Source organism: Protomyctophum bolini, assembly GCF_963924005.1.
Source record: "Protomyctophum bolini genome assembly, chromosome: 10".
In the NCBI taxonomy this organism is placed as follows: Eukaryota; Metazoa; Chordata; class Actinopteri; order Myctophiformes; family Myctophidae; genus Protomyctophum; species Protomyctophum bolini.
In genome coordinates this window covers 14,135,801-14,158,730 of record NC_137871.1, presented here as the reverse complement: position 1 = coordinate 14,158,730, position 22,930 = coordinate 14,135,801, and the positions used below count along the sequence as shown (strand labels likewise).

Below are 22,930 nucleotides of genomic sequence, written 5' to 3'. Positions count from 1 at the left end.
TGTGTGTGTGTGTGTATTATACTGTGAGGGCCGAATGTCCCCACAACTATAGTAGAATTTGAGAAATGGACACATTTTCTGGTCCTCACAAGAGAATTGGTCGTTTTATCGTAAGAAAAGATTTTGGAGAGTTATGCTGACAATGAGGAGGAGAGTCAGGGTGGGGTTAAGAATAGACAATTAGAGGTTTAGGTTCAGTGGCTAGGGTTGGAATTATATGCCCGATTTATACTTGGGTGTCACACACCAAAAATAGCCGATCTACAAGCAAACATTGCATTAAAAAAATGCTGTTAATAGTCTTCACAAGTGTAATAATACATACGTGTGTGTGTGCGCACATATATGTACAGTACACCTCATGTGCCCCCCATGTTTGTGTTTACACAACACATAGATATTTGTGTTTGTATGTTCCTTTCCCAGCTGCGTGTTTGTGTGCACACACGTGTGCAATCTGCAGTTGTGCACGTGTCTTCTTCATGCACATCCACCCCAGGAGTGTGTGTGTGTGTGTGTGTGTGTGTGTGTGTGTGTGTGTGTGTGTGTGTGTGTGTGTGTGTGTGTGTGTGTGTTTGTGTATAAGAGTTGATCTGTTACCCAGGTGTTGCTGCATATGTGTTTATTTCTCAGGTGTCTGTCACAGCCTGTGAGAATATGTGTGTGTGTGTGTGTGTGTGTGTGTGTGTGTGTGTCTTTGCCCAGGTGTATGTGACTGTGCGTGTGTGTGTTGTGTGTGAGTGAGAGAGTTCTTCATGGTCACTGACTCCATTCACCTGAGAGCTGCATTCACAGTGCCAGTAAAAAGCCCTGTTGGACAGCTTCTCTTCATCACCAACCACAGCTGCTGTTGACTCAACGGCACAGGAATCTCCTCAATGGATTCACACCCTGCTGCCCTGCCAATCCCCCCCCCCCCCCCCTCCCACCTCTGCATGAGTGCGGCAAGGCCTGCAAGACCACGAGGTCTGAATAGCTGAGGGCTTCACCCTAAACAACAAAGAGGGAAAAGGTTCCGTATCACCGTTCCTGAAACCATTTTGGTGCTAGCTCTTTTTACGCAAATATTTCTACTGCAGCAGAGCACCCAAACATCTTACCCTTGATTCGACTCAAAGAACCTTGCAGTTTTTTTTAGATTCTTAATGGACCGGCCTGATTGCTATTAGTCATACTACTTAAAGTGGTTAAAATGTCAGGGGGAAAGGGGTGGGGGGTTCAACTTTGTCAGATGAAAGAAGGGGGAGTTCATTCAACCTCCAAGGGGAAAAAAGGTCGGAGAAACCTTAATGCAGCCTATGTTTTATAATAATCCAAATCCAAAGTAAAGTTGTAGTGTACTAAAAACTCCAACATTTGTCTCTGAGATGTAGAAGTAAAAGCATAAAAAAAATAAGTAATATACTTACGTAAAGTAAAAATACCTCAACATTGCACTTAAGTACAACACTTGGTTTCCTATAGTTCCTTTCCATTCCTCGTGTGTCTAGTGGGGTGACGGGTGAGCTCTACATGTCTGTCAGCGGCCTGGTTGTGTGTCATCCTCCCTTCAACCTTTCCACCCGGCGGTTTCCCCATCATCTCTCCTCTTATCCTGGCCCTTCTGTCCTCCCCTCTTCAACGCGGGGGGATTATGATCCGCCACGTCGTCAGCAGCACAGAATGAACAACACAAACACAGAAGGCGTCGGTCGTCTCATCGCACAGCGGAATCAAACACAGAGTCTTATTGCAGTGGTTCTCAACCTTTTCAGGCCGCGACGCCCCAAAACTATCCTATTTGAACTGGGGACCCCCCTACCACAATAATCGTATTTGAACTGGGGATCTCTCACCCTGAAGCCCTTCGAATTGTAGGAGTTGTTGAGGCGTTTACGTACATTTAGTTTGACTTGGTTCCACAGATACATAGTAGCTGAGCTTGTACATCACATTCACAATTTTTGCCTCTTTCTTATAATGCGTATAATGCTAAACCAGGGCCTCAGCCTGCCTCGTCTACCTGCTCCCTCACTTCTTTCAACAGTGTCTACCGCTCCTTAACCCATTAAGACCGGGTAACATCCGTGTCATTTTAGATTTAGCTATGTATCACATTCGGCTATTAAAAAATAGCAAATACAAGTTCATAGCGTGCTATTTAAAAAAAAAGCTTTGAACATAATGTACAAATATATACATTTTTAAAGCGAACATTTTCAACTCAAATCTTTGATTCAGGGGGTCCCTGGAACAAAATATTTTGAGTGGGGCTCGGCAGCCAAATACATATAATTCTGGGAGTCCTTGACATGAAAAGTTTTGAGAACCACTGAAAACAGGTTTTTCAGAAAACTTACATTTTGTAGAATCCTCTAGGAGTCTAGGTCTTAATGCATTAAAGAGTCACAGGGAGGGGGGGGGGGGGGGGGGGGTACGTGGCCTTTCACACCCCTCAGTCCGTCTGTCTGTCCATCCACACGCAACGTCCATCTGTCATCTCTCTGGACAGACACGTTGACAGATGGAACGCCTGCTGCTGCTTCCAGCGCCGAAGTGCTACAACTATTTAGGGAAGGACGTTCTCTTGAAGACAAGTGGCAGCACTGGAGGGGGAATCCTTGTGTGTGTGTGTGTGCCAGAGAATGAGAGTAATGGAAAGAAAGTCCTTCCTCAACAAAGAGTGTGTAAAAATCAAAGTGTGAGAAGTGTGAACGTGTTCTCTGCAGGGTGATGAGCATTAACAAGAGAAAGACAGCAATAGAATATTGTTGCAATAGAAAAAAGTTACGAAAAGATTTTCTCCAATCTACGTGAGTGGAAGTGGTAACAGCTGGGTGAAATGTGAAAGTGGTACTGAACCAATGAAAAGTATTAAAGGGACACTTCACCCTTTTTGCAAAAAAAATATGTTAATGACGTTTAGAAGCTTTAGATCACTTTCCTGGGGGTATTTATGTGTGTAATATGTGGTTTTAGATATTTTAGATTGTAGCAGTGAGCCTGTTGTCTCTGATGTCATGGACACTGGTCTCACTACCTTCCTGGACTACAATTCCCATAATTCTTTGGTGCACTGCTCCTCCTTGTGGATAGGGGGGAGAGCTGTCTTACTGAGACAACATGTAGTCCAGGAAGGAAGTGAGCCCAGTGTCCATGACATCAGAGACAACAGGCTCACTGCTACAATCTAAAATATCTAAAACCACATATTACACACATAAAGACCCCCAGGAAAGTGTTCTAAAGCTCCTAAACGTCATTAACATATATTTTTTTGCAAAAAGGGTGAAGTGTCTCTTTAACAAGAGCTTGTGTGTCTAAATAATAACTAGATAGGGTTCATCGCAACACAGATTTAGTTTTAGGGCATACAATGTTTACACTTGACAGTGACAATATGCTTGCACTTGTTACTCTACATTACCATGGGAGCTATATGGCATTCTTGTACTGTATCAACGTCGGTTTAGTCTTATGCAGCTCCAATCTGTCGGTCAAAGATTTACCACACATCACATTTGGTATTACACAGATTAACTGTATTTTTTTAATGGCACCAATAAAATGATTAAAATGTTTCCATGAGACAAATGCTTTTGCTCCAACGTGACAAAAATAATCTCTTGACCTAAATGACAAATATAGACTGTACAAGATTGTCGATACAATGATTATCGATAAGGTTTTTGTATATTCCGACAGCACATTTAAATATCTTACATTGATGCGCAAGTAATATTTGCTACATAGCTTATGCTTTGACTACAAGACAAAATGTAATTTGTTCATGTGATTACCCTTCCTTTTTGGAAAGTCATAATCATATGTATGTATAAATCACATATATAATGCCCAATTATAGGAAAACAATCATGTCAAAAGCAAATAAATTAAATACACACATTGCCTTTTCAGAATTGTTAAGAATTGTTAAGTCTCAAACAGAATGGTAAGACTTGGAATTCTTAGTGGTGATGTACGTATGGTCCGATTCTGAAATACCTGCAAAATGACTGGATAACCAACCATTAGATTCAATGCTAGGGTTATTATTCCGTTTCATTAACATGCCTGGTGATAAATGCATGTTCTGAGCAGTCTCTCTCTACATGGCAGTCTATTAGCTTTGACCCATACACTTCACATGGGATGACAAGACAGAAAATGGCAAAAGAAAAGCTCAATGTGAGGACAGTTTACCAATACTTCTATTTCTAAAAAGAAAACCCTTAAAAAGTTATACTGAATGATGTAAGACACTCGAAGCTCCTATCGCCAGACAACTTCATTAATACGTATAGTCACGTGCCGGTTTCTTGCACCGGAAACAGCCCATCTACAAGCCCCTGTGAGCTTGTAGATCTGCTATTTTCAGTGCGAGTCATGACGTGCAAACCAAGTGAATTCAGGCTTCACACATTTCACTTGCCAATTAAAGGCTACACATTATGCACTGCATGTGTCATAGGCTGAAGTTCTGATTGGATGATAACTATTATTTAATTTTTATATTAGACTCTGTCAGTCTGCTTCTTTACTGTCTTGTTTTCTTCTTTATATTTTAAAAATAACCCTCGCCCCAGTTCTGCCATGTTTACATCACAGAGTACACCTTTCAAAGGGTGCTGAGATTTGAAGCAGTCGAAGGCATATAATAATACTATAAAACTTTTCAGATAGTGGTCAGATTCAAAACACACACACACAGGAATAACAAGATGGCCACCTGAGAATTTAAGAGAAAAACAACAACAACAAGAGAACGTACTGCATGTCGCATTTGGCATTCCATAACAGAAGTATACTTAGTTACATGTCGGTGTCGGAAATAGCAGATCGGCTATTTTCGACGTGCGGCACACAGACAACACAACTAAGCATAACCAAGGCAGTGTTGCCAAATTTTGAGAGAGAAATAAGAAACCAGGTCTAGGAAAACAAGCCCAAAAAAGAAGCGACTAGGCCATATGAGCACTTTATACCTAAACAGTAAACATGCATCGGCTATTTGAAATTGAAAATAGCCGATCTACTGTAGTACTTCACAACCCATTGTGATGTGACACTTTGAGAATCTTTATATATATATATATATATATATATATATATATATTTAGATGTTGGTCAGTGACAGCTGTAGCCTGTAGAAACAGGGCCTCTCCAATTCTTTCTTTGCTGCAGATGAGAAATAGTACTGGCCCCACAACAAGCCGCTTCCAACCAACGCTGCGAAATGAGCTGAACTTTAAAATACAGATTAGAGGATTTCTCAAACAAAGCATCTCTTTAGTGTAATGAATGACTGCCAGTATGCAATCTGTATATCTCTCACAGCATTTTCTTTTTGGCTATGGTCATAGCTACTCAGTGGATATTGCCATGCTTATTACTCATCTCCCTAAATGACTTTTGTTTCCTTTATATGGCTCTAAAGTGTGATAGTAATGGTAAAATACTGATATTCAATTAACTGAGCTACAACCCCAGCACTTTCTTTCCATTTCTCAGGCCGCTGCACAGATCCTATAGCTGAGAAGACTGTGCCTGGGTCCAGACTCGCAAGGCACCGAATGTCTCTAGAGGTCTTTTTTTGTAATTAAATGTCTGTGGAGAGAACATGCACCCTCTGTTTACCTCTGCTTCTGTCAGACAAACTGACCAGAGCTTTGTCGGGTTCGACTGTTATGATTTGCTCGCCAACTATTACAACAAACACTTTGTGAACAGCGTTGGGTCCAAGTCTTTCAGTTTGATGTATCCAGGTTTGACACACGTCCAGCACCATCCACATCTCATAACAAGGTAGGGGTATTCGTCACATGCCCAACAATGCAAAAAGCAAATCTCTCTTCGCACCATTTCACGACGGGCACTGTTCAAAATCCCTTTGTGCTCTTGGCCTAAGAGGCTGACATCTGACAGGAGACAATATCCTTGTTCGAGTGAGTCAGTGAACACAAAACGACACTTAAGGAAATGCCAAGCGGTTTCCTCCTGCGACGCAGAGCCTATCTGTGCTGTTCATTCACTCATCGTACGGTCCAAAAGGAGTTAGGTACTGCAGCATTTGGGTTCTCTGAAATGAAGGGAATATAGAGGCTCTTCTGACTAAGCTCTGCTGCTTGTAAAATATGTTTTTTTTTCTCAGTCAATGTGTAGCCATTTGTAAATGATAATCGACGAGATACACAAAAATTAACGATGGTGGCTACAATGAAAAGTTCAATAGCAATGCGAAGTCTTTATTTTTGCTACAAGTAGCCAGTTAGCAGCGTGACAGTTCACAGCGGGGTTTCAATTGATCCATGGTTCAGAAGGTTTCGTAAGGCTCAGATGGGCGGGTGGTTTAGTGGCGTCACTAGAAAAGGAGTGACAAGGGTTCGATTCTTTACAATCCAGGCCTGAGATACAAGCTTATGGTAATCTCATACAGTACCTGTGTATGCATTATTGCTCTTTGGAAGAAGTAGTCTTTTAAATGCCATGCCATTGATTTCATAGTCGTTCGTGTATGTATATTTCAAGGTATATGCCATTATTTACTGATTATGCTGTAGCTGTGACCAAGTACAAAGACACAGCAGCACACAATGGGAAACGATGCGGAGCTATTCTGGCACCCATTTACTCTGAAATTATCCCACCTACTGGCGACTGATTGGCTTCCCGGGAGCGAGAACATTCAAGAGGTAAAGAATAATTTTATATACCGCATGTTCTCCTCCTTTACCTACTTGAGTAAATGTGTGTGTTGGCAGTGGAGGCAAACGGAGCACGGAGGCAAATTGTATATTTGTCTTCCGAGTCCATGTGGATTCTTACTGCCTGTGTGGCTTTCCGTGCTTCAAGCTCTCAGTGGTGGACAGTAACCTAGTACATTTACCGTACAAGCGCCGCACAATTTGGTACTTTTATGTCCATACTTTATACTTCTACTCCACTCCATCATCATAGAAAAATATTGTACCTTACTCCTTTTTACTTATGTATTAAAATATCAAATTACAAAACACACATTAACCAAATTACGCCATAATTTATACTTTGTCTTTTACTTTTTGTCTTGTCTATTTAAAAAAATAAATAGCAGATGTGCTATTCATGAAGAATACCTTAAGTATTCTGATGCCAATACTTTTACTCAAGTACATTTTCTCATTCTGGCCTTTCACTTGTAACGAGTATTGATACTTTTTACTTAAGTAAACTATGGGAGTACTTCTTCCACCATGGGTCTTGATGAGAACAGTAACAGGGTTATGTGTGTGGCTGTAGACACAGGCGGGCAGTTGCCACTTGACTGACGATAAGCGCTAGCACCGACGCTAACACTGGTAGTGGATGTGCTGGTGCTGATGCACTTTCCCGTCCACGTGCGAGTGCGTGTGCGTGTGTATGTCCGTGTAGACTTTCGGGTAGACCTTGGGATTGGCCAATCCCACGCCTCCGCCCTGGGTGGTGGTGGCCAATAAGAGCTGCTGCTGGTGAGCGACGTAGTCCTCGTAAGAAAGACAATCTTTGTCCCCACTGGCCGGCTGCTGGGGGAGGGCGGGGCCGGTCCGGTCGCCGCGGCTGGCTGCCGGGGGACGCTGGGAGCCGGACAGAGCCGAGGAGGAGGAGGACGAGGAGGAGGAGGAAGAGGAGGTGGAGCAGGTGCGTTTTGATTGGCAGAACCACAGGAGGGCGGTGCCTAAGATGAAGGCCAAGCCCGCCGGAATCCCGATGATGACTGGCCACGGGAGGCTGGGGGCCGTCGCCGTGGGAACCGGCGGCACGTAGGGCTTCAGGTCTGGGAGAGAGAGATGAGAGGTTTCCGAGTGAAACGGCTTTCAGAATAAGATGCTTCGCCTATTAACAGTTTCTGCACGTAAGATGTCCCAGGGCGTCTTAAGGATTAAAAGCGAGCTGAGCCTTAGACGTCGCTGGACGTCCTAGCACATCCTCAATGATACGGGGCGAGATAAGAATATTCAGAATTGTTCCTTCTTTTTTTTTGGCCCGTTCGCCTTTCGGCTGCCGTATGCTAAGCTCTGGGCTCATATTAGCTTGCCGTTGACTTACATGTTAGCACGGCGGAAAGAATGACTCGTATCTCCTAATCCAGGGCGCTCTCCGTGGTTATGAACGGATCGATATGCTGGCGCCTCATCCGTCTCTCCCGCAAAATATGAACGCTTTTTGGATCATATATCGTATGGTGGGCCTTTTATTTTGAAGTTTCACCTTGAAACGCTGGCTCTGAAGTTTCTGAACCAATCAGAGCGTTGCATCCCTCCAGGCTATGGGTCCTATACGTCCGTCTCATGCATGTGGTTTGTTTACAAAGTGACAGAGAGACGGCAGTAAAACCAGGGGATATTTTTTCTAACCTGTACACAACCTATATACATATTTTAGCGTGATGATTAGGTTGAAAACGAGTAATAACGCACAGATATGGGAATGAAACTGGTGAGCTTCATTTTTATTTTATCAATGTGTATCTCTACATGTCATCACGCAGCACGTTTTCGTTTTCAGGAAGTAATTAAAAAAATACTTTTAGGGGCTTTTGATATAAAAACACAAAAAATTGAATTTTTTGGCAGCCATTGTATTGTATGCCCATATGATGACCACGGATATGGTCTAAAAGTGTGAAAAACTTATTTTGGGGAAGAAAGATCATTAAAAACAAACACAAATCTACCTACATATTACAGTGCACATACAGCACTGTAATGAAATGCATTGCCCCACCTGGTAGTACAGTGAGATAGGCGCTCCTGAAGCTATAGCCCATGGTGTTGGCTCCCAGACAGATGTACATGCCAGCATCCTCCTCCTTGGCCCTGGTTATCAGCAGCTTGTTGAGGTACGAGCCGTCGGGGCGAGACCACACTTCCCCCGTAGGCAGCACCACAAAGCGGTGGTCCCCCACCTATGGGACCAAACCAAAGAACAGGGGTGCAACAGTTAATGGCAGAACATGTTGTGAGCTTGTAGTTGTGCGCCACACTGGCACTGATTTACACTGGTATAAATCAGGCTGCGGCGGCAGACTGTGAAACGTTTGGGAACCACTGATCCATATACGAGTAGCGAGGCCCTGTGCAGTACTGTATGTGCGCTGTACTGTAACATACCTCAATGGTGGAGTTGTATTTGTTCTCGTCACCCGCCTCTACTCTCTTCAGCCACTGGATGACTGGCTTGACGTCACTGCGGACCTTACACTGGAAGGATGTGGTTCCGCCGTAGTCCACAGTGGTATTGACCGGGTGGGTGCCAGTCAGGATGGGCTTAGAGTTGGTACGCTCTGCAGGGGAGGGCGCCATGCGAGAGGGTGAAATGAGAGAGAGAGGGGGGGGGAGGGAGAGAAAGAGAGTGTGGAGGGAGAGAAAGAGCGAGAACATATTTATTCAAACTGGTTTCCAACCCATATCACATTATGACTTTTCATATTAAAGCAATATTTTGTAACGGGATGGTTAGCGGTGGTGATGACAGACAAGTTCATGAAGCACACACACAGCACATGGTGTGGTCTGGAGGCCATTATTATTGTCATTGTATTCACCACAGAGAACCCGCTAATGGAAGCAGAACGAGGAAGCAGAGTCAGAGAAAGTACAATTTGTCCCGAGGCATTATTCTCAGAGTATCGGCTGTATTCAGGGAGCCTGGTCTTGAATACAGTCCATACCTGAAACAAAGACCTCATATTGTAAAGTCAGCCTTTTTCTTTTTTTTTCAGTCTATGGGAGAGAATAAACACACCTGCCTTGGATATTCAGCAGTGCCTTTACAGTACATTATTATAATCGCACGCAAGTGTGACTTACAACGAAAAAATGTGAATACATTTTTTTTACCATATTGACAGTCTGTACATTCACCTGCACCTTGTTCCCTATACATTACACTATTTTACCCATGATACACCCAGGTTTGGATTTGTTGGTGGGGATAGGGTGAGTGCATGCCTCTGCTTTTGATATCCCTGTTTCTGGTCATTCATTTTGATCACTGTGTGGCTTCTGGTCAGACTGAATTAAATTGTATGGCTATTATGTATTTTTGGGAAATGCAAACTGTCTGATATTAATTTAGACCCGAGGCCTGCAAATGCCTTCACAATCTAAAACAGATTTCTGAAAAATATATATTTTGCTATATCAGTGGTGCTCAAACCTTTCCATGTCGGCCTGGGCTGGCCTAATAGTCCAGGCACCAAGGCTGGTCATCCAGCCTGACAGCGTGTTGCGGGTTTGAGTCCCGATTCCCATGACCTTTGCTGAGTGTCTCCCCCCCCCCCCCCCCCCCATCTCTCTCCCCGTTTCCTGTCAACATACTGTGATCTATGAAATAAAGGCAAAAAAAAAAAAAAAAAACCCAAAAAAGTTCCATGTCAATCGACCCCCAAATTTGCATTTGCCCATGGACCCTCATCTAAAATATTTTCTTCCAAGGCAAGGACCCCCAGAAGCAACATTTGTTAAAAATGTTCGCTTAATAATAATAATAATAATAGCAGATATAAAAGTATAAAATAATAGTTAAAGTGGCTAAACTTTCAAATGATACAGGTGCTTTCCCAGTTTTAATGGGTAAACATGGATGTGCATCCAGTAGTGGGACTGGATACGCTATAGGGTTAACGCCACAATGGCCACACATAAATATCCTGGTGTATCCAAATATACATTGAGAAGCACCTTGAGAAGGAAGCAAGCGTTCACTGGGTATTTATAATGTTCTACATCTCATTCATACTGAGGCTGGAACAGACAAGGTGACATACTTGGCTCTACTAAATGGAAACAATCCTAGCCTTACCAAATCACCTATATGTGGCCTGCAAATAATAAGAAGCTGGGAATGCCATGTGTGCATTTGGCAGAGATATTTTCTTTTCTTTCCCTTCTTCTTTTTTGCAGTAGTGGTTGGTTAATACTCTTTACTTCTTTTTACGGGGATTCCCCAACGGTGGTGTGTGCAGTGCAGCCCCTGGGGTGCAAACGCTGCCTCTAGGGTGCTTGACATTAATAGTGTAATGGTGTTACTGGTGTCATAATTATACATTACTAACAATAGGTATCCTCTCAAGGATATTTCTCTGAACTTGGACTTCACCAAACCAAGGTCAGTTCACTTTCTTTCTTTTTGAACCATGTGAGAAGGTCATATTCACTGGTAAACATAATGGTAACATTTTACTGCACTGAAATGGAGAAATCACAATTCACAATCACCTAATAAAAGAATCAACTTGTTTATGAACCTATGGAAAATGTATTGGAAGCATACAATAGTATTTTATTAGGTACTAAACGGTGTATTAATTGAAGCGCTTCACAATGTGCATTTCATTCACCCATTAACCAAGCAGTTAGGGGTTACGTACAACCAATTAGGTATAGAGATGGAGTCTTTCACTTGTCTTTCACTTGAATGTACATGAGGTGTACAGCTGGGAACCGAAAAATATATCATAACTGACGTTTAGAACCAATAACTACATTTTGTAATAATCAACAAGCTGTTTTTGTTGTTCTCGAGAGCATGTAGAGCTGCTATTTTCACTATTTAACAAAGATAATCGTTCATTAATCGTAAACTAATTTGAGGCAATGAAACAATGGTAATAGTGATTGGGTGGTGGTGTCGCCCGGCCCTAGTAGAGAGGTGCGAGTTAAACATGATGTACAGTATGAATGCTTTCTTCCACCACAGGAGTCGAGTCCTTCAGCTCCGCTACCCAGAGGAGTCCTTCAGCTCCGCTACCCAGAGGAGTCCTTCAGCTCCGCTACCCAGAGGAGTCCTTCAGCTCCGCTACCCAGAGGAGTCCTTCAGCTCCGCTACCCAGAGGAGTCCTTCAGCTCCGCTACCCAGAGGAGTCCTTCAGCTCCGCTACCCAGAGGAGTCCTTCAGCTCCGCTACCCAGAGGAGTCCTTCAGCTCCGCTACCCAGAGGAGTCCTTCAGCTCCGCTACCCAGAGGAGTCCTTCAGCTCCGCTACCCAGAGGAGTCCTTCAGCTCCGCTACCCAGAGGAGTCCTTCAGCTCCGCTACCCAGAGGAGTCCTTCAGCTCCGCTACCCAGAGGAGTCCTTCAGCTCCGCTACCCAGAGGAGTCCTTCAGCTCCGCTACCCAGAGGAGTCCTTCAGCTCCGCTACCCAGAGGAGTCCTTCAGCTCCGCTACCCAGAGGAGTCCTTCAGCTCCGCTACCCAGAGGAGTCCTTCAGCTCCGCTACCCAGAGGAGTCCTTCAGCTCCGCTACCCAGAGGAGTCCTTCAGCTCCGCTACCCAGAGGAGTCCTTCAGCTCCGCTACCCAGAGGAGTCCTTCAGCTCCGCTACCCAGAGGAGTCCTTCAGCTCCGCTACCCAGAGGAGTCCTTCAGCTCCGCTACCCAGAGGAGTCCTTCAGCTCCGCTACCCAGAGGAGTCCTTCAGCTCCGCTACCCAGAGGAGTCCTTCAGCTCCGCTACCCAGAGGAGTCCTTCAGCTCCGCTACCCAGAGGAGTCCTTCAGCTCCGCTACCCAGAGGAGTCCTTCAGCTCCGCTACCCAGAGGAGTCCTTCAGCTCCGCTACCCAGAGGAGTCCTTCAGCTCCGCTACCCAGAGGAGTCCTTCAGCTCCGCTACCCAGAGGAGTCCTTCAGCTCCGCTACCCAGAGGAGTCCTTCAGCTCCGCTACCCAGAGGAGTCCTTCAGCTCCGCTACCCAGAGGAGTCCTTCAGCTCCGCTACCCAGAGGAGTCCTTCAGCTCCGCTACCCAGAGGAGTCCTTCAGCTCCGCTACCCAGAGCTGTAGAACTATAACTGCTTCTGTTTCTCATTCTGCATTCCTCTGTTCCTCCACTCTATAGCCCAACAACTGGAAATGAGTGGCAGCTGAGTGAATCTTTGCTGATGGATAAAATGTCACATTTGACACGAGTGAACAGCGTATTGATTTACTTCCCTTCTGCGTGCTTGTGTGTGCATGCCTGTGTGTGTGTGTGTACTGTGTGTGTGTGTGTGTGTGTGTGTGTGTAAACATGTGTCTTTGAGGAAAGGCTACAGCTGTGGTTTAATCTGGAACAGATGTGCCGGGTAGAGAGAGACGCTAGACTAGAGCTCTCAACACACAACAGTCACACTCAGCACTGCATAGCTCAACACACATGCAATGCATTGCACACATGCACTTACGTATACATGCGTGCGCGCGCGCACATGCACATGCACACATCAATGATCCTACTGCTGAACAATTCTTGCAGGTTTTTGACAAAAAAAAACAAAAGCAAAAATAGAAAATAGAAAATGTACAAGCTTGAAGAGTTTTCAAAACTGTTCAAAAACAGCAGATCTACAAGCTTGCAGGCAGTGAGGCTGTGAGCTTGTAGTATATCTACTAAAAAAAATCTGCTTGTATATCTGCTAAAATTACACAGCTGCTTTCCCGGTTTTAATGGGACGCCAGATTGAAAGTGGTTCATTTGACCTAAAACACACTGGCAATCAATAGTGGCGTACAATAACTTGTTCTTTTTTTCCAGTGCGCTTTCCAAACGCACGCACCTGCACATTCCTTCTCTCACATCAGTGACATTTATTGACCAGTGGTGATCAATAAATGCCACTGGAGTGAAAGAACGAGTCTCATGTGCTGCTGCCTGGCTGCACGTTATGATCAGATGCTAAATGTACATACTGTGTATGTGCATGAATAAATATCACCATATAGTTATACGAGTATGTGATGTACTATATATGTGTATTGAATGAATGTCAAAACACTGCAGAGGCATATTTCTGGGCAGCTAACATTTCAGATGTGATGTCTCTTCCTTGCCTTGCAGTCTTTATTAAAAAAAGAATTGTACGCAAATTATGTATAATTTACGTTTTGTTATTCAACATCTTCCACTTTCCACTCTCTACTGTTATGATTACCCATTTTGTAACTGAAATTTGTGGTCTAGAGAAGATGTCGACTCCGTAGACAAATGAAAAACAGAAGTAGTACGCAAAGTCATGGCATTTCCTCTCTAAAGGTTACAGGTCTGATGTCAGAAAAAGCCCCTCTCCCCAAAAAACTAAACAAACTACAAACAAATGTATGTAGCCTTAGTTTCGTTATAAAAGCCACACTACCCCTAATACAAACCAGCCTGTCATTCCACTATGAAGTTAAATCAATGCATATTGTACCATGGTGTGGTGGTCAGTGCTGGTGGAGGATCAAAGCACACCAGAGTTTCTCCTACGCTGTCTCCTTCTCAATGGGCCTCATTCACAAAGCTCTATCCTAAACGTCTACTAGATTTTAGTATAGGTTTAGCCTGGAATCCAGCCTCATTCGCTACGTTCGTCTCTTTCTCACTTCGCTACTCAGTCTGCCAGAGTCCTATTTGACTCACATTTCCATTGGACTCCCCCCCCCCCCCATTGCCGCCTTGTGAAGTGAGGGGAAAATAGCCTAACGTAGCAAGCAGTCTGTATCCCAGGCTAGTATATGTTTGCTACCCAGTAAAGACCAACATCTGATTCATGAAAGTCTGTGTAAAGCCTTTATCTGTGCGCATCTCAGGTGTATCAGATGATTAACTCCGCCAATAAAATGCACGTTCATCATGTGTTGTACACCATTTCCATTGTTCCATACCATATTCAACACCATTAATAGCAACTAGAATATCCAACGTGAAGCCAACGTCACGTGAACAAAGTTACATCAAATTACATCATTTAATATCAAAGGACAAAATGGTAGGCTAATAAAGCATGGCAGGATATTATATAAAAACAAATACGGATCAATTGCTCACCTTTGATGAGGTAAAACAAAAGAAAAACAAACAAAAACGATAATGCTAGAATCCAGGACATACTGGATCAGAGTTTATTGATCACTGAAGAGAAAACAGTCCTTTGGATTAACATATTGTTGGGCTGAAACCTTTTCTTCTTATTATTATTTTTATTATTTTTTATGTATTTTTTGGCTTTTTATGCCTTTTATTGAGTTGGTAGACAGGAAAACGGGGAGAGATGGGAGTGACACGGCGCAAAGGCCGTCGGGATCGGGACTCGAACCTACTCAGGCTTCATTGGAGCCTAGGGGCTCAATTTTCACCGCTAAACGCCTTATCCCTAAACTTTTTACTATTTTGCAAAACTTTTTTGAATAGTTAAAATGGCCAGTCTACAAGCTCACAATGTGTCAATGTTGAGGGATAAGGGGTTTAGCGATGACGAAAATGGAGCCCTATATGTGCCCGGACTGCCTGGCCAGAGCCTTGCATTTGGCATTGTGAGCTATTTTGCAAGATATTTTTTACTGTAGATGTACTCACGTATGACTTCCACCTTGTACGTGGCGTTGATCTCGCCTGCTCTGTTGGATACGTGGCAGGTGTACTTCCCGCTGTGCTCTGGCGTCAGGTTCTTTAGACTCAGCGTCCATTTCTTCTTCTTCTGCCCTTCTCCTTCGCCACCTCCTCCTCCTCCTCCTCCTGCTGCTCCGGTCGCGCCTCCTTCCTCCCCGTCCAGCGGGCGGCTGTCCTTCAGCCAGACAATGTCGGGCCGCGGGTTTCCGCTCGCCGAGCACTTCAGCCGCACAGAGCTCCCGACGGGACGCGCAATGACGCGCTTCCGCATCTTGGCCGGCTGGGTGAACCGCGGACGCACTGCAGGCCGGAGGGAGAGAGAGTGAGAGAAAGAGAGAGAGAGAAGAGGTAAATGACATAATGCAGGTTATTAGTAGGTAGTTATTAGCAGTCATCTAGGGCATGGGGTTCTCAACATTTCTGGCTGGGGACTCCCGTAAGTGCTTTGGCCATGTCGCGCACCACCCCCCTCCCCACCCCAATACAAATTGGCCGCTACAAAGACCTTCATAATAGAGAAAATACATCATAAATAACTACTGAAACCAGATATACGGTAATCATTAAGGAAAGTGTATGTAGTATGTACTATGTGTATACAGTAGCTATGTAAACTTTTACATTATAGGTGTAAATCCTCAAACTCTTGTGATTCACAGATCTACATGCACACAATTATGGGTGGTGTGATCACTGTGATGCAATATGAGCTTGTAGATCGGTTGTTGCAAAAAAGCCGATCAGGGAGGTGAAAAACTTTAATGGGGGGAAAAAACAAAACATCCTGCTTGGCACAGTGAGTTTACCACAACATTCACTCTCTCTCTCTCTCTCTCTCTCTCTCCCATACAAGGAGAAAAAGAGAGAACCATTGTTTCGCTGGGGTTTGGTGAAATCAGGACAGCAGATGGAGAAAAAGGAAAGCGATAGAGAGAAAGAGAGAGAGAGAGGGGTAAAAAGAGGAATAAATCAGTTACAGGGAGGTTTTATATTTACAAGCAGTGTTCCGCCTTCCAGTGCAGCAGAAGGAGAACAGATTTGAAAACGTCCGGGAATCATCAGGAGAATTCTGACACCTTTACTGGACAGTAGGGGCCATCAGAGCCATAATATCTGGAAAGGTTCTGACATGGAAGGAGGTCTGTGTGGGTCTAACGCAATAAGACCGGGGAAGCATCAAATCTTTGAATATAACATTAATTTAAAGCAAACAACTCAAATCTTTGCTTCTGGGGGTCCATGGAAGAAATTATTTTCAGATGGGGGTCGGTCCTTGACATGAAAAACGTCTGATATAGCAACATGGTTTCAGCAAACGGTTAGGATTTGGAAGACATTTGTAGAATCGGCCTCAGGTCTTAATGGTTTAAGCCTCCAGCGTGTCTTCCCGGACTGTAAATTGTGTTGCTATTGAGTAATATCAGCCAAAACTAACAACTACCGGCTTGGCGTTTCCATATCAGCCCAGCTGTTAGCTCTGCTTTAGTTTGTTGTGAATCTGCTCCGTTCTTCCGCAACAACAGCCTGTCTGAAGAACGGACCTAATGCTTGCTAATGCTTACAACCCAGTATATCCATGTACACAATACTGAACATACACATCTGATACACAGCCAGAAAACAAATCAGAAGGTCTCTAGAAAGAATGGTAATCTACAACCTATTCATTCACCCTCCCCTCACTATGGTCCATTAAATCCAAGCAATGATTTAACATAACATCACACAATGAATAACATAACCCTCCACTCAACTCCCAGCCCTGGGGAACGCCATTATTGTAGCTGTAAATTTAGGCGACTAAAGAAGTTTTACATTTGTTTTAAGGACCCCCAGTTTGGGATGTATTAGGGCCACGGACCCCCGTAACTCTGAGGGTATACAAACAGAACCAAATGGCATGCGGACCTGTCCATTTGTACGCTCTCAGAGTTCCATCGCACGCGCGCGCACACGCACACACACTTTGAGAACCACTGCTGTAGAATAGACCACAGAGTCCACAGAATTGGGATTGAGAAGTACTGACTGACACACAGTCGACACTCAGACAGCTTAACATAACCGTATATATCCATTAATGCAGCCACATCCCTCCTAACTAAAAAACTAACAACAGATCAAAGAGTAAAGGAGCCCAGTCCGCAGGGAGGAGTGCTTGGTTTTTATATCCCCAATGTTCTCGCCGCAGCAGATATCCATCAGCCGGGGCAATAAATCACGCTGGAACTATACAGTGTGTCTTAGGATTCGGCTATTATTCCAGCTCCGGGTAAACAAACAGGGGGAAGAGTAATGTGACAGGGTTGCACACTTTGGATCCGGAGGTATATTTTGCATGTGGCAGCATTGCTCAGCGGAATATAACTCCCACCCGGCCGAAACCAAGGGCCGATGGCTGGGCCGGCTGACAAAACAAACATACCCCAAAAGGATTAAAAGTCTTGCCGCCGCCTCGTTCCTGAGAAAGAAAGGAAAATGAAGAAGAAGGCTTGCTGCACTGTAGCTGAACTGTGACCAGACATAGTTAATAGAGGAGGAGGGGGCGCTGAGAGAGAGCTGATCAGGAAGAAAGGGGAGAGAGCGACAGAGAGACAGATGGAGAGGGAGAGAGAGAGAGAGAGAGATACAGGGAGGTGGAGAAGAAAATGGAACAAAGACGAGGGGAGAGAGGGATCAGAGACGCATGGACAGACAGATGTATACTGTATATACTGTAGAGACAAGTTACTTAGAAACAGAGACATAGAGACATACATAGACTAGAGAGATAGCTGGTAAGAAGATAAAAAACATGTGCGTGAGAGGTCAAGGGTCAGTGGAGAGGAGACCACAGGGAGACTAGAAAAAGAAAGCGAATGGACCAAAGTGTCGGAGGAGAGGGAGAGCGAGCGAGGGACAGAGAGAGGGAGAGAGGGCCAAAGGTGGGCGGGGCTGTGAAGGGGCTCTGTGGGACCACTTTACCCCAACAATTTACAGTGTAAAAATACTTCTGAACAGAATGATGTACGACGTTATCTTACAGTTACTGTCTTACAAAACTGCACCATTTTATTTACAAATGCCAGCAGCGGGTCAACTCCCCTCCATGTGATCCAATTAGAGTTGTTCCGATACCGATACTGGTATTGGGTACTCGGGCCGATACCACCCTCAAGTACTCGTATTCGGTACTCGGAACCGGCCCCCGATACTCTGACCCGAGTACCAAAACATCCAATTGACACTAGGCTGAACGAATGCGACGGGAGCAAGTCTGACCCAACACTGCAGCTAATCACCAAAAACAGCCGATCTACAAGCATAAATGACAACTGTAGTGTAGACATAATAATGAGTAGAAAGAAAGAAATCTCACCCAGCTTCCCAGCTAGCTCGGGAGTGTGTTCAGAGCCTCCATCACTGGGCCCTACTGCATCTCTCCCTGAACTGGAGTCATCTGTGGAGCACAGAGCAAATCATGAACAGGAGAGCAAAGCACGCATGGTCATTGGTCACATCTGAAGTGTTTAGTTTCTTATTTTAATTTGAATGACCAGACAAATAAAGAACAGGAAAGCATGGTGGTCACCTCACTATCTGAAGTGTTTAGGGTTTTTTTCCTTCTTTTTTTAACGAGGATTCTTTGAGGAGGACTACAAGGCACACACAATAATCATCAAAAACATACAATTAGTAATCAATCCATACTTTGACCATATCATTATAGTTAAAAAGCATAATTAAACTATCTGAAAATAGCTGATCTAGAGCTAATGGGTAAGGGGCTAATCGATAATGATATATTTGACATCACCATTACAGTACATCTCTTTGCGGAAAAGGTGCTGCTCCCGCTAATTAGAGGTTACAAATGGTGGACGGGTTTCGGCACAACGCCAACTAGCTCTCAGTCTCTTCTACCTATTGCACATCACACTAACCCTGGCTGATCACCATGGCCATCACACTAACCCTGGCTGATCACCATGGTCATCACACTAACCCTGGCTGATCACCATGGCCATCACACTAACCCTGGCTGATCACCATGGTCATCACACTAACCCTGGCTGATCACCATGGCCATCACACTAACCCTGGCTGATCACCATGGTCATCACACTAACCCTGGCTGATCACCATGGTCATCACACTAACCCTGGCTGATCACCATGGTCATCACACTAACCCTGGCTGATCACCATGGTCATCACACTAACCCTGGCTGATCACCATGGCCATCACACTAACCCTGGCTGATCACCATGGCCATCAAACTAACCCTGGCTGATCACCATGGTCATCACACTAACCCTGGCTGATCACCATGGTCATCACACTAACCCTGGCTGATCACCATGGTCATCACACTAACCCTGGCTGATCACCATGGTCATCACACTAACCCTGGCTGATCACCATGGTCATCACACTAACCCTGGCTGATCACCATGGCCATCACACTAACCCTGGCTGATCACCATGGCCATCACACTAACCCTGGCTGATCACCATGGTCATCACACTAACCCTGGCTGATCACCATGGTCATCACACTAACCCTGGCTGATCACCATGGTCATCACACTAACCCTGGCTGATCACCATGGTCATCACACTAACATCCAGATGACTAGAGCGTCACACAATAGGAACCAACCTCCTCAAGGTGGAACCAATGTCTCTGTAGGCGTTATGAGGTCAAAATGCAAGAGAGAGACAGCGAGGTAGAGGGAGAAAGGGAGAGAGGGAGAGAGAGAGGGAGGGAGATAAAAAAAAGAGAGACAGAGGTGGGGGTGAGAGAGAATCTGGTCTGAACTCGGGTTCCTCAATCAGAACCTGATGCTGGGTAGAAGGAGAAAGCCTGTTAACCACAAAGCATGAGACCACCTGCCAGCCTTGTGTTTAGGCGTGCGTGCGTGCGTGTGTGTGTGCGTGCGTGTGTGTGTGCATGCTTGTTTGTGTCCTTTCAGAGGACCACCTGCATGCACTATGGCTTTTATTCAGAGCCAAGGGCCTTTATAACATCACTATTTGGACCATGAAATAAAAGAAATATTTGAAATGCAAATGCAAGGTATAAACTGCATCCCGGAGGCTGGTATTAATAGCAAATTGGCCGCGTGCTTGGTGCAAACCCACTGCGTGTGTGTTTATGTGCATGCGTTGTGTCTGTGGTGGCTGCTATCTGTGTGCTATATGTGTGGGTGGGGGTCTGGCCGTGCATGGATGTGTCGAAGTGCACGTAATCGCACGCACGTGAGTGTATCACGCACTGAATTCCAGGGTTATGTGATTAAGTGGAAACTTGAGGTGCTGGTATTCAGGTTACCCCACACACTTCTCCTCTTCCCTTCCCTTCTCTTCCTCCCTCACTCCTTTCCTTTCCTACCTCCTACCACATGCGCGGTATGTTCTGAGAGAGGGCACGGTGTTTGAAGTTGGAGCGGCACGGGGCTTTGATCCCAAAGCAGAACACGGTTTAGCACTCTACACTCACAACCACACAACCACCCCCACCCCCATGAGCCCCAGCCCCTCGTGCACTGCACCGAGCCAATATGTTTACTGGTAAACCCACCCACCTCACCCCTTCCCCTATAATTACATCACTCAGCCATTTTCAATGGCCGAGCACAATGCATGTACGTGGGTTCGTATTGGTGGCAATGGGTATCACACAGCACATGCGGACACACTGCAGGAACAAAGCGGGCGCACGTGCCAAGTGCCAACGTGAGGGGAACGGTGCGAGAACACTTTTCAATGCAGAAGGTTGTGTCTGTAGAGTTTGGTACACAACAACTTCCCCTAAAGGTTGTGTCTGTAGAGTTTGGTACACAACAACTTCCCCTAACCGGAGGTGCCTTTAAAACACTGGTTGTCAATGTGGGGGTTCGGGGACCCCAAGAGGTCCATAAGGGTCCATTTTGTTTCCGTCTGTAGTTAAATAAATACAGAATTGTATCAAATGGGGTCTGTGGACTAATGCATACAAATTGAGGGTCCTTAACATAAAAATAGGTTGAATATCACTGCCTTAGAAGAGGCACAGTAACCAGTTATGTCATAATTTAAGTTAAGAACAACGGCGAGCGACACATGCATTTCATTGGCTATCGCCTAATCGCCCGCTATCGGCGGACGATGTCACCCAAAATAATACATTATTTTCATCTGACAATTCTCTAGCTTTCTCTCTCCTTTACGTTCTGACCTTAGTAGAGGTTCCTTTCTGTGGTATAACAGCATGATACAGTTCACACATTTACTGGCCTGGCACTCGCGCAAGTGTGTGTGTGTATTAGTATAACCATCCTTTGTATTTAGTTTCAGCTCTGCAGCGAGAAAGTGTCAATCGTGCACTCAAGAGCTATGACTGTGTGTGTTCTGGGGCCTGTGTTTTCCTAAAGGGTCATGTCCTTCCAGGTTTTAATATAGAGACATTGGATATGTGGACACAACCTGTGTGTGTGTGTATGTGTGTGTGTGTGTGTGTGTGTGTGTGGGGGGGGGGGGGGCTATGAGAGGGCAGATGACTCTTCAAATAGCTTCTAATGCGGAGGACTTTGGATTAAACTTTTAGGTAGCAACGGAACAACAGAAACAGAAGGAAAGGCACACACAGAGAGAGAGAGAGAGAGAGAGAGGAGGTAAATGACATAATGCAGTCATCTAGAGAGTTGTAGTGAGCCCAATGTCCGAGCACTATCGGTCGGGGTGTCCTTGAGCAAGGCACTGAGCACATACTCTCCAGAATGTTGCTGTTTTAACTCGCTGCGTGGACGCATGTATGAATGTAACCTCTACACGTGTAACCACTCTCTCCCTGGGCTCCCTATGTCAGGCATGACAGTACTGTAGGTGTAAATCCTCAAACTCTTTTGATTCACAGATCTACAAGCTCGTTGTAGATGGTCTGTTGAAAAAGAGAGAGGCACAGTGATACGGAGAAAAGACATGACAGACAATGTGGCTGGCAATGTTATGTCATGTCACAAGTCACATCATGCAGCAGTGTTGATACTATCAGCGTAAGGTTTTGTTGTGAAACTGAATGTGAGGAGTTGCTAGGGAGACAGACACATCATCATACTCTGTGGAACCACACACTGTTAGATCCATTGTCAGTTGACACTGACCAACGCTGAGACCCCAATCACTGCCTTTATAAGAGCAATGCTAGCCTGACAATTCACCTCGAGTGAAGTTTTCACTTCATTTTTCAGACCGACAGAACTTGCAGAGGCCAACATTAATGGTTTCTTTCAGTTCTCCTCGGTAGACAATTAATTATTTCTGTGCTGCTAGCTATTAGCATGAATGAAGGTAACCTGTGCCACCATCCACGTCCACTTTAAGAGTGCCCGCCCCACCCCACACACACACACACTCTGCTATCATTAGCACAAGCACACACTGTTTCCCTATCCTCAGAAATGTCGGAAGCGACGCGGTACAAAGTCACAGATGAAATCCAAACTTTGAATGGCAGAAGATCCACCAAGAACAGCTCTCCAAAATTCCGAATTATGGAGGTTTGAAAATCCTGTTTGTAACAGAGGTAAATGGTGACGGGACGTTGCCATAGCAACCGGATCAATGTTAAAA

At 44.8% G+C, this 22,930-nt stretch overlaps 1 protein-coding gene across 1 annotated transcript in view; it reads right to left on the bottom strand.

Annotated features, from left to right (window-relative positions):
- Positions 1-3,499: 3,499 nt before the first annotated feature.
- Positions 3,500-22,930, bottom strand: part of fgfrl1a (fibroblast growth factor receptor like 1a) — a 74,949-nt gene continuing 55,518 nt past the window's right edge. The window contains exons 4-8 of the mRNA XM_080774141.1: positions 18,696-18,776; positions 15,305-15,637; positions 9,108-9,280; positions 8,722-8,902; positions 3,500-7,771 (exon numbers count right to left, since the gene is read on the bottom strand). Of these exons, the coding sequence (XP_080630267.1) occupies positions 7,308-7,771; positions 8,722-8,902; positions 9,108-9,280; positions 15,305-15,637; positions 18,696-18,776 (1,232 nt within the window). The 3' untranslated portion in view covers positions 3,500-7,307. The remainder of the gene's footprint in view (positions 7,772-8,721; positions 8,903-9,107; positions 9,281-15,304; positions 15,638-18,695; positions 18,777-22,930) is intronic.